Below are 12,260 nucleotides of genomic sequence, written 5' to 3'. Positions count from 1 at the left end.
TGAAGCTTTTTCCAAAATGGTTCCCCTTTACAGGACTCCAGTAAGTGACCCACCTTGAATGGGTAGAGCTACATATCATTCCATGTAGGTCCCACCCACAGTTGGGTGGGTCACAACTCTATGGAAACAACTTAATAAAAAAGATCCCACTCAACAGTATTGAGTCTTGAATCAAGATTAAAGAATGTGGCTTTTTTGGGGTACACAACGGCTTCAAATTCGCACACCCCTTTAATGGGTCACCACTGCTATGTATGCACATATGACCGGAAACTAGGCAGCCGGAGAAGATACTCTCAATTATTCAAATAACTGTGAGGCAGGTGGTCTAGAAAGGGCTTGAGAAAAAGCAGAAGGTACAGATACTGGCAGAACCAACATCCCCAAATTTCAGGTGTTTTTCTTGCTTTTGCTGAGACCCTGTTGCAATGATGGCATGAAGCAATCCTTTATGTTTACTAGTAAGCTTAGAGAGATCTAATTTTAATTGTTTTAATTCCATTTTATTTACTTGACATGGGGATTTGAGGGTTTAGACTTTGAGGGCTTAATTTTGTTTTATTCCCTGATATTTCTCCAGCACTTTGAACAGTGCCTGGCATATAATAGGTACTCATAATATCTGTTGAGGAATAAGTGAATATGAACAAACCATTAAAATATCGAAGCCATCTTTAATGGAGGTTCCTTAATTTTAATAAATTTTCAGTATTTTTAATTGATAAAATAAAATTTAGTTTAAAATTAACAATATATTTGATAGAATTTTCAGATTAATCATTTTTATGAGGAATATTTGAAAATTATGCACTGAATAAGACACTGGTTTGTAAAAGTATGAGTAAGGTGCATTTATTTGCTAAGTAGTGAATTAATTTATTCAACAAGCATTAATATTAAATGCCTACTAACAACAGGCAATATGTTAAAAACAAGGGAAACAATAACTTCTACCTTTAAACTATTGAGAATCTAACGGGAGAGCTAGACATAGGCACATAAAATGATAAAGGAACCGAGCACAACAATAAAGATTTGTGTAGATTTTTTATAGAGATAGTGGAGAGCTCCTTAACCTGGTCTTATGCATGGAAGGAAGATCTTAAAGGATGAGTAGGAGTTCTCTAGGCAGACTGGTGGAGTAGGGGAGGATTCCAAGCATCAGGACTGATGTGAGCAAAGGCCTGAGCAACAACAGTGTGTCGTGTTATTAGCTCCAAACATTTGGAGCTTAAGTAGGCAGCCAGGTCATGGAAGATCTCGTGTACAAGGCTAAGGAGTTGGAGTTTTACTCTCTGCATGATGAGAAAACAAGCTACTTTAAGCATGTTGGCAACATGATCAAACTGTGCTTGGATTATTTATGAGATTGAGTATATTCTCCCTGAAGCTCAATTTCCTCTTTAGTAAAATGTAGAGAGAGATACCCACATCCCCGTGGTGGTTGTAAATTTAGAAATGATACGTGAAAACTCTCTATCGTACAACAGAGGAAAGCAGAAGCAATGGTAAGATGCTAACAAGTAATAGGAGGTGAGGAAATAGAGACATGGGCTCATGACTTGCGAGGATTTCAGCCTCCCAGGCTTTCTGCAACACCACATCCTATATAAGCCTCAACCTAAAACACTGTCTGTGTAAGCCCGGAATGGGGCTTGAGGGAGTAAAGTTAAGGAAAGTACCGAGAAGTAGGACTGCACGTGGGAATTGGAGAAGACAACATTGTAAAAACATCAGTCTGCATGTTGTGTGATTTTTCCCCAGTAGCAATTGGATCTCTAGGACAGGAATAGAGAAAGTAAATTTGAGTCTTAAGCTGGGATTGGAGTTTTGAAGGGCAGATACAAAGGAAGGATAGGGAGTAAAGAGTATTCATGATGCTGGTGAGAAGTTCACATGGGTCTAGGATACGGAAGGAAAATATGTCTGGATAGGGCCTGATAACCTGCAAGCAAACGAAAGATCAAGGCAGTGGTTCTCAATCGGAGGTGATTTTGTCACCCCTACCCCATGGGACATTTGGCAATATCTGGAGTCACCTGAAATTGTTCTTTCTCAGGGGGGTGGGGGGAGTTGTTACTGGCATCTAGTGAGTAAAGGTCAGGCATACTGCTAAATATGCTACAGCATATAGTGTAGCACCACAAAATAAGGTATTATCTGGCCCAAAATGTCAACAATGCCAAGGTTAAGAAACCCAGATCTAGGGATAGCATATTCTTAAATGACATTGTATAAGTATACACCTCTCTTAAACAAAAATTCCTTGTGGGGAAATTTATTGACTCCTTAGTATTTTTATTGTTTATAGCATCTAGAATAATAATTCATTCAGAGCAAGAATAAAGTGATAAAAACAAATAATGCTAGTCATGGTAGTAATAATAGCTAACTATAATTGTTTATTATATATCAGTAATTGTACAGCGTTTTATATGCATTGTCTCATCCCCTTATAACTGCCTAAAGTAGAGCTAAGTATTATTATTGCTTCAATTTCACATATGAGGAAACTGAGGTTTCAAGACAGTAAGTGACTTGTTGGAAATTACTCAGCTACTAACTGATGGCTCCATGATGTGCTGAATGACTGTCTAAGGCCATGATAAGGTGATTCCACACTTCTCTCCTACTCATACTTGAACTGACCTGAGCTGCCTTTTTATTCTGTTTTTTCCTCTATTATCCTGAGTACCAATGCTTGTCACTAGGCATATTTTTCACACAAGAGGGTCAATCATGTCTCATAACTAAACCTGCAAAGAACAAAGAATTTTCTAAATGAGACAGGCACACATGAAAATGCTACTTATTATATGAGCTGAAGTTTGTTAAATAGTTGAGTTGTGTGTAAGTGTTGATAAAACACAGTTTTAAAGAAATAAACACTTAGACCATTCAGGCCTTATTTTGCATCATGCCTTAAGCTAAATTCTATACTTAACTCAACAGAACTCTTTTCCTAACTCAACCTGTTCTTATTCATTTGGACTCAAAACCTTCCCAGGTCATGAATAAAACTTGGGGGTCTTGGGTCAACTTTCCTTAACTATCTGTGCAGCCTCTGATCTGGCTCCCTCTCTACCAATCATATATAATACCAATATCAATAAAATGCCAGTATTAAAAACAACTAACATTTTCCAATAATTTTCTATGTGTGATGTGGAGCCCTTTAACTTGTTTAATCCTCACAAAGCCCCACAGAGAGAGTTTTATTCTTATGTCCAATTCATATAACAGAAACTGGGACTTAAAGAAGTTAAATACACAATGTTTTACAGTAGGGCATAGCAGACACTGGAATCAAATGCAGGCTGTTTCTAAAACTTATACTTTTAGCCACACCCTTCAAATAAAAGTATAGAAAATTATAACCACACTGGACAACTGTATTAGTTTGCTACAGCCGATGGAATTCTATATACTAGAAATTGAATGACTTTTAAAAGGGGATTTTATTAAGTTACAAGTTACAGTTTTAAGGCAATAAATACATCCTAACTGAGGCATCCAGAGAAAGAAACCTTGGCTCAAGGAAGGTCAGTCTGGGAAAGCATGTGGCTGGTGGCTGCTGGTCTTTATTTCCAGTTCCATTGTTTCCAGTTTCTGATGCCAGTGGTTTCCTCTTTAAGTGTCTGTGGGCCTTCACTTAGCTCCTCTGGGACACAACTCTGGATTCTGGCTTGCTTAAAATCTCATAGCAAGGTACATGGCGATGTCTGCTGGGCTCTGCCCATGTCTAGGCATCTGCTCTCTCTGTCAGCACTCCGAGCATCTCCAAACATCCAGGTCTCTGTCAGTTCTGGAGCAACTGCATCTGAGGTTTCTCCAAAATGTTTTGCCTTTTAAAGTACTCTAGTAAACTAATAAACATCCATGTCTCTGTCAGTTCTGGAGCGACTGCATCTGAGGTTTCTCCAAAATGTTTTGCCTTTTAAAGTACTCTAGTAAACTAATAAAGCCCCACCCTGAATGGGTGGAGGCACTTCTCCATCTAATCAAAACGTCAGACTCACAAGTGGGCATGTCACAACTCCATGGAAATAATCAATCAAAATATCACAACCGCAACAGGATATGTCACATCTCTATGGAAACAATCCAGTCAAAGTTTAAACCCTAAACAATAGGTCTGGCCCACAAGATTGGATCAGGATTAAAATATGACTTCTCTGGGGATACATAATAGTTTCGAACCAGCACAATATCCTATACCACCACATTGTCCAATTGCAGAGGTTATTTCTCAACAAACAATGTGCCGGATTGAAGCTGTTACATACCCAGAAAGCTATGTCCTTTAATCCCCATTCAATATTGCTGGGTGGGATCTTTTTATTGTTTCCATGGGGATGTGATCCACCCTACTGTATAATTTTTGATTAGATGGTTTCTATGGCAATGTGTCTCCACCCATTCAAGGTGGGGTTGCTTACTGGAGCCCTTTAAGAGCGAACCATTTTGGAAAGAGCTACCAGAACCAACAGAGCCCACACAGCCAGAGACCTTAGGAGATGCAGAAAGAAAATGTCCCCAGGGAAGCCTTATGAAATGAGGAGAAAGTTAGAAGATATTGTCATGTGCCTTCCAAGCTGAGAGAGGTGTTCAGAACCCAAAGATCCCAGAAGATACCAGCCACGTGACTTCCCAGCTGACAGAGCTGTTCTGGACAGCATCAGCCTTTCTTGACTGAATGTAACCTCTTGTTGGTGACTTAATTTGGAAATTTTCATGGTCTTAGAACTGTAAACTTGCAGTTTAATAAATTCTCTTTTTAAAAACCATTCTATTTCTGATATATTGCATTCCGGCAGCTTACAAACTAAAACAGTCAGGTATCTTTATTAATTAATTTTTAGGAGCTTTCTTTTCTGTTCTCTCTGTTTTAAGGACTTTGTACCTACACATAATTGCTACTTCCGGCAACTGAAGAAGATTTTGATAATAATATTTTGATAGTCAGTGAGTCAGGCATCAAATTGTATTGAGGATCTGATAGAAGTCAGGCACTATTCTAGACACTAGAGTACCAGTTGTGAATTGGGCAGGTTGAGGCCCCTCACTCAAAGAACCTTTGTTACAGTGGGAGTGGTGGGCAATGAACAGGAAGCAAATGCATAAAGTAATTTTATGTACTGATAAGTTCTAAGAAGGAACAAAAGCAGAGTAATGTGCCTGTGGCCCATCTCTGAGGTGGTAACATTTGCGTTATGAGTAAATTGATGATAAAGACATGATCAAGTGAAAATCAGGGAGTGGGGGGTGAGTGTGAGGGGAAATCTTTCAAGTAGAAGGAAAAACCAGTGCAAGAACCTGAAGGGAAAAATGAGTTTGTCACAATTGAAGAACAGCATACAGGAAGATTGCAGGGTAGTGACAAAGGAAGAGGCTAGTTACATAGAAGAGGATGAGGCTAAAGAGGGCACGAGCCAGGGCCTGCATGTCTCATAGGCCAGGTGGTGGCAGTCAAGATAATGCTTTCCATTAAGTGTAACCTTTATTAAATCATTTTAAAAGGAAAATTAGAGTTGCTTTGATCAAAAATTTAACTTCATTTATCAGAATTATTTAATGTGATGGGCAACATGGCCAGCAGGTTTTCAGAATTGTTTAAGTTCAGTGACCCTGTTTTCCTTCCAATTACTCCCTATGGCAATGGGATCGTTTATCTTACAACTGTTCCTTCTTCGTATATCGGAAGCAGATAACCCACTCGAAGTTCACAGGTCCACAACTAGAAGAGAATTTTGCCTTAAGGCAGGGTATACCTGTAACTGACTTTGATGATACTGTATACTATTTTTGAGTTGGTATTGTATTTGTACTGTTAATGGAATGATTTAAAGCTTTTGTGATACTGTGATAAAATGAATGTATTTTGCAAATAGAAAGATTTAATGCATTGTATACAGGACATATGAGCATTGTTAGGTGAAAAAATATATATCTGTTATTGGAATTAAGCATGGTTTAGGGTGATGTGTACAGCTGCAAGTTCACAAGGGAGTGGACGCTGTAGTAGCTAGGTTCAGGTGTCAACTTGGCCAGGTGATGGTGCCCAGTTGTTTTGTTGCTGTGGATTTAAATTAGCAGATGTGAAAATCATCTATGGCTGATTACATCTGTGGTTAGCTAAGGGGAGGGCTTTCCACAATGAGTGACATTTAATTTAATTAGCTAGAGGCTTAAAAGAGAGCGGTCAAAGAAGATCAGCAGCTCTGATCTAGACATTTGGGGGTGCAGAAAGGAACTGCTCTGCTACTTGAACCTGCCCTGGGGAAAGTTATTTGAACCTGGAAGCCAGGAGGGAAGGTCAGCAGATGTGTCACCATGTGCTTTCCCATGTGACAGAGAAAGTCAGAGGAAAGCCAGAAGCCTTTCTTCTGAAGAACTGTAAATTTGTAACTAAATATATCCTCTTTATAAAAGCCAGTCCTTTTCTGGTATATTGCATTCTGGCAGCATTAGCAAACTAAAACAAGGGGATAAGAGGTACAGGATGTTTTGAGTGTTATTTTTCAGTTTTATTTTAATTTTTATTCTTCTATGTATTTTTTTGCAGTAATGAAAGTGTTCAAAAATTAATTGTGGTGATGAATGCACAACTATATGATGATATGTGAACCTGACTGTACACTTTGGATGATTATATGGTATGTGAATATATCTCAGTAAAATTGCATTTTAAAAAACCCTGCTCTATATCCTCTACTATAATAAAGGTATTTACAAAACGCTAGAAAAAGACAATGGAATTGATAACTAAGTATAAATGGGGAAGGCTGTAAAAAAAGTTTTACAGAAAAAGATGATGTTGGGATTGGGATTTGAAGGACCATGAGAGAATGAGAGGGGGGAAAGAGGGTAGAGCAAACAGCAAGGGCATATCCAGGGAATGACTCCTGTGGGACTGGATCTTGTCGTGGCCAGTAGGGATTGGCAGAATGTAAATCAGAAAATAACCTTAGCAGCAGATCATTCTTGATCTTTTACACCATGTTTAATATGTTGGGGGCATTATACTGGAACAGATGGAGAACCAATAAACTATTGAAGATTTTTAAGTAGGTAAATGATATGTAGACAGCTGTCGGGTTTTTTTGTTTGTTTGTTTTGTTTTTTTCGCATGAGCAGGCACTAGGAAATGAACCCAGGTCCCTGGCATGGTAAGTGAGTACTCTGCCTGCTGAGCCACCGTGGCCCAAGATCTGTGTTTTTAAAAGTATGTTAAATAGTTACATATAAAAATAAAAGCTCTCTATACCTTGCCTTGCTATAAGATTATACAAAGACATGGACACCTAAATATGGAAAGCTCATCCCATGTCATCTCTATCCCACCTCAACTTCAATACCAGCTTTCTGTTTACCTTGATCCTGTGCACCAGAGGAGCAAACAGAAACACAAAGAGCTCCACGGTAGCCATAGAGTTCTGGAAGATCTTCCTTCGGCTGTTCTCTTCTTCATCATTGGAGCTGCTTTGGCAAGGCTGCCCTGGGGAACCTTGGTTTTCTACCTGGTGGATGAAAGCACTGCTACTGCCCCCCCAGCTGGAGCCTCGGTCTGCTCCCCCAGACCGCTCACTGTTGCAGTCCTGAGGTGCCTCCAGGAGCATCCAGTGCAGGGTGTGAAGGAGCTTTGTCTCAGCAACACCCAGTTTATCCTGGTGGCCTGCATGGGAAAACCACACAGCAAGATTAAAGCAAACTCTATGACCAGAACAATGGATGTTAACCATTGGGTTAGGAAAGAACATCATTGCTCTGCTCTACAGCTCAATTTCCTGGGAGACATTTCTCTATGCTTCTGATATCCAGTACTGGCATGGCTAATTCTTATTTTATGGATTTCCAACTGGCTGCAATCTCTATAGAATGACATGCTGTCTGTAGGGGCAGGAATTGCATGTATCACATTTCTTCAATCATATTCCCACATATATTTCCAAATAGGTGGCATAGCTATTAAGAGTATAGGCTCTGAAAATAACAACCTGTTTATTTTAGATAGTATAAACAGTAAATGCCCCACTATAGAGGTAATATTTGAACAAAGACCTGAATGAAGAGAGGAAGTGGGAATGGAAATGAGTTAAGTAAACTAACATGAAGAATAAATAGGTGGCTAGGATGTATTGCCATGTGAGAAAAGCAATCTGCAAACTAATATGAAAAAGGAAAAACAATCTTTAAATGTGTGTGCACAACACATGTAGTACTTCACGGATGCAAAAATATCTGGAAGGATTTATGCCAAATCCATGAAAATGGTTGTTTTGGAAGTTGGAAGGAAAAAGGAAACAATATTGGCTGAGATTTACCTTGGGTAAGGGAGAGTCTTCAGTTTCCCTATAATATTTAATGTTTAAAAGGGCAATATATTTACAAATCACTTGTAAAATTAAAAAAATTAAAAAACAAAAAGAGTCTGTATCCTCACTGGCAAATGGGGATGACAGCGGTACCAATATGAGGGGGTATTATGAGAATTAAATGAGATAATGTATGCACAGTGCCTGGGAAAATAGTAAGTACTCTATAAATATTATTATGAGTATTGCACATGAAGGACAATGGTATACCACGAGGAAATAATTCAGAAGCACAAACCTAGTTTGTTCCTATTTGAAAGCAGGGTTGCAGTGCAGTGGAGGACATGAGGCAAGGCAGCTTGTACCAGCTCCCATCTCGAAATGCTCTGGATGGCTTCGGAAAGGGCTGGAGAGAGGCCATGCAGTTTGTTTTCTACCAACACTCGTTCAAAGGACTGCAGATACAAAAACAAAAACAAAAACAAAACAAAAGCATGTAAAATAAGGAATAAGAGATTTTCATTGGTGGAGAAGTGGACATCAAGGTACTATATACCTCAAAAGATGCAAATCACTAGACAAGTTCTTTAGAGTGTGTTCATATTGTATTTCACTGTATATATCAACATGCAAATCAGTGGGTAGTAATAATTTCCTACTATCGATTTACAGGTTTTGATCTAATGTATATGGCTTGAATTATTAGACAATTTTTGTTTCCTTCAAAATAAGCTTCCTCTGGCAAAAAGTACAATACCACACTTAACTTCATGAGATTTTGAGTATAATATTTCCTAAAATATTGCTGAGTCATCCAAAGGGGTTATCACACCTGCAGATAAAAGTGAAGTTACTAACCTTTTGCTAAAGTGTCTAGAGGGCCAGAATTTATGTCAATATTCAACAGGTGTTAACTAAGATACAACTCTTTTAAAAATCTGATTTTGTGGTCTTTGATTTAACCTGTGTCTTCAACAATGGCCTGTTACAAGACACTCCTTACCTAAAGTCTGGCACCATAGAAGACACTCAATATATCTGTTGAAAGAGGAAGAGGAGAGGGAGAGGTAGGGAAGGAGGGAGGAAAGAAGATAGGAAGGGAGGAATGAAGGAAGGGAGGAAGGAAGGAAATAAAATAAGCAATTTTGCTTTTCTGGTTTGTTGATTCTTCTATCCTGGCCAGAGATAGTCTCGGAGAATGAAACATCAAATTATCAAATTATTCTGACTTGAACTAAATACAACAATAACTTACATTAAAAGTTCCTTATAAGAAAGTTGTATTTGAAAAAATTTCTGAGAAGTCTGAGAGGCAGACAATAAAAAAACTAATTCCTACTTAGAGAGAGAGAGAGAAAGAGAGAGAGGGGGAGAGTTTAACACTCCAGTTAGCTTTCACCATATTTTATGGCCCTACCACATTTCAGAATTTCCACCATATTTTGTGGCTGGCCCTAATGTATTTCAGAACTCCTAACCAGAGACGTATCTATGTAACAATTTGCAAATATGCATGCCAATATCTAAATGTGTAAGTATCTACTTTTAGGCTATAATATATGCAATGTAAAGACCTTTAGATGAGTTCTCAATTTTAATGAAGTCTGTGAAAAGTCCATTTTAAATTTTCTTGTTGATTTCTTGACTAATTTCTCACTGTGAAATGTGAGTTTTCAGGGACATGTTTACTTTGGAACTCAGGACAAGTGCACTCTACTTTGAATAAATATTAATAGCATTATTATCATAATTACTTTTTATTTTCTATTTTCAGGATTGGACAACACATGAAAGACATACAAGTTCAATACTTCATATTACTCTTTTGAGTATTCAAAGGCACTCTTCATATGAATTTTTATTATATAGCAGTCTTAACTTTGTTAGTTAAGGATGTGACTGCTATACTTGCTGGCAAGGTACTCCACTGCCCAGCTCTGTTATCACTCTAAATCCTCTTTTACTACTGCCTCCCTCCCCATCCCATCACTTACTCCCCACTCTAGTTTATGCTCCTTCCCTTTGCACGTCCCTCCCTTCCTTCCTTCAGATCTTTGTCTAGCAGTCACATTACCACGTAGACTTTACCCACACATCCCTTATAAAATGAAATCCTCACCCCATAATGATCCCTAATCTCCTTTCTGGCTTAATATTTCTCCAGAGCTCTTATCACCACCTGGCTTACAACGTATTTCACTTTATGTTTATGGCCTATCCCCACTTCCCCCTGGAATATAAACTCGATGTTTATTTTGATCACTGCTCTGTCCTCTGGACTTAAAAATATGCTTTGCACACAGTGGGAGTTTAATAATAATCGCTGAGTGAATTAATATTCACAAGCAGTATGATTTAACATCATTTTTTAGTTCAAGCTACTACATAGTATCTGAAATTAACCATTAAATGGTAAACATCACATACCACACAGGAGGCTTCATATTGCTTCCCCAGTTTAGGCCTCAAAAATGCACTGAAAAATTAAGAGATATTTGTTATAAATACAGGTAAAATAGTTTTAAGAAATCCCTGACTTTTTTTCATTGACTAGGTGTGGTGCAATGAGACTCAAATTTCATGTTTTCCCATAGCTTGTTAATGAGTAGATGTTGAACGGCTGAGAACATTTGCTTTTTCACATGTAATTATATATATGAAATAACATGCAAATCCCTATGGTTTTCTGTATCCACACTTATACTGAAGACTTTGCCTAATCAGATTCAAAATTTCCAGTGGTTAGAAGTGATACATTACACATGTGTACAGTCATATTTAAAACTGAAAAATGAACACGACTTATGGGTCATGATTTCCAGAATCTAATTTCCTATCTGATAAATCTCTAAATCACAACATTAATAAAGGAAAAATTGTTTCCTATTTATTGGAATAGATTTCAAACCTTTGCAAGGAAAAAAAATTATCTCAGGGGCTCTAACCAGGAAGGTTATACTGGCTGAATCCGAGCAAAAATGGTTAACAAGTGGGCATAGCAGATATTTGCCAAACAGAAGCTGGAAAAACAACAGGTCACTGGGCTGGAATTAGAACAGGAGATGGAGGGGGAATTGGACGCCGGAGCACAGGCAGTCATAATTATCTTCCTTAGTTCCCTCCCCCTCTTCCTAGGCTCTCTGCCCTCCCACCCCCTAAATGATGTGTATATTTATTCGACAACTGCCAATCTGCTTATCTTCAAACTTCATTGAAATATTTTTAAAATGCGTGTTTTTCTGAGGGTCCGAGGGCTTGTTTTCCAGCTCCAGAGAGGGAGCTGCAGGCTGTGATGCGGCCTCAGCAGCGGCGGCAGCGGCGGCGGCGGCGACCCAGGCGGCCCCAGGAGCGCCCCCAACCCAGGGCGGCCCGTGGCCCGCTCTCTGCGCCCCTCACCTGGTTTGCCGCCACAGGAAGGTCTGGATAGGCAAGGGGATGCCGCGGCCGCTGTCCTGCTCCTGGCCCTCGGAGCTCTTCCTCTTCACCATGATGGTGGCTCCCGGGAGTCCTATTGCAGGACCCAGAGCTGGCTCCGCGCTAGCCGCCGCCGCCTCCTCCTCCTCCTCCCGGTGCTCCCCCCAACTCTCATCCCCTCCTTCCCTGAGGCAGAGCGGACTATCTCCGCCCTGATCCCCCGTCCCTCTCCCCTTCCCCCGCACCTCCCCGTGCGTGGAACATGGCTGCGGGAGGAGGGGAGGGCTGGAGGAGCCGCGGAGCGGGGAGGGAGGCACTCGGAGGAGCTGTCCGCCTCGCCGCCCCCGCTCCCGCTCCTTGCTTTCAGCACCTCCCACTGTGGACAGCGGCCTTCGCCGGGCAGCCCCGGCCCAAAGGCGAGCCCGGGGTAGGTTCAGCAGCCGCGGGATGACCGAGGGGGTCAACGCTCTGCATCGCACGCTGATCCCGGTCCCCTGTACGGCCTCTTCAGCCGCCAGGATTAGGCTTCAC

The 12,260-nt window shown here is 40.1% G+C and overlaps 1 protein-coding gene across 2 annotated transcripts in view; it reads right to left on the bottom strand.

The window, feature by feature from the left end:
- UNC80 (unc-80 subunit of NALCN channel complex) overlaps positions 1-11,803 on the bottom strand; it is a 237,327-nt gene extending 225,524 nt beyond the window's left edge. For both annotated transcript variants that reach the window (XM_077154956.1, XM_077154955.1), the window contains exons 1-4: positions 11,712-11,803; positions 10,743-10,791; positions 8,614-8,770; positions 7,374-7,675 (exon numbers count right to left, since the gene is read on the bottom strand). In XM_077154956.1, the coding sequence (XP_077011071.1) occupies positions 7,374-7,675; positions 8,614-8,770; positions 10,743-10,791; positions 11,712-11,803 (600 nt within the window). The remainder of the gene's footprint in view (positions 1-7,373; positions 7,676-8,613; positions 8,771-10,742; positions 10,792-11,711) is intronic.
- Between the last annotated feature and the right edge of the window lie 457 nt (positions 11,804-12,260).

This window comes from Tamandua tetradactyla, chromosome 3, assembly GCF_023851605.1.
Source record: "Tamandua tetradactyla isolate mTamTet1 chromosome 3, mTamTet1.pri, whole genome shotgun sequence".
NCBI lineage: Eukaryota > Metazoa > Chordata > Mammalia > Pilosa > Myrmecophagidae > Tamandua > Tamandua tetradactyla.
This window is presented reverse-complemented; position numbering and strand designations above follow the sequence as displayed.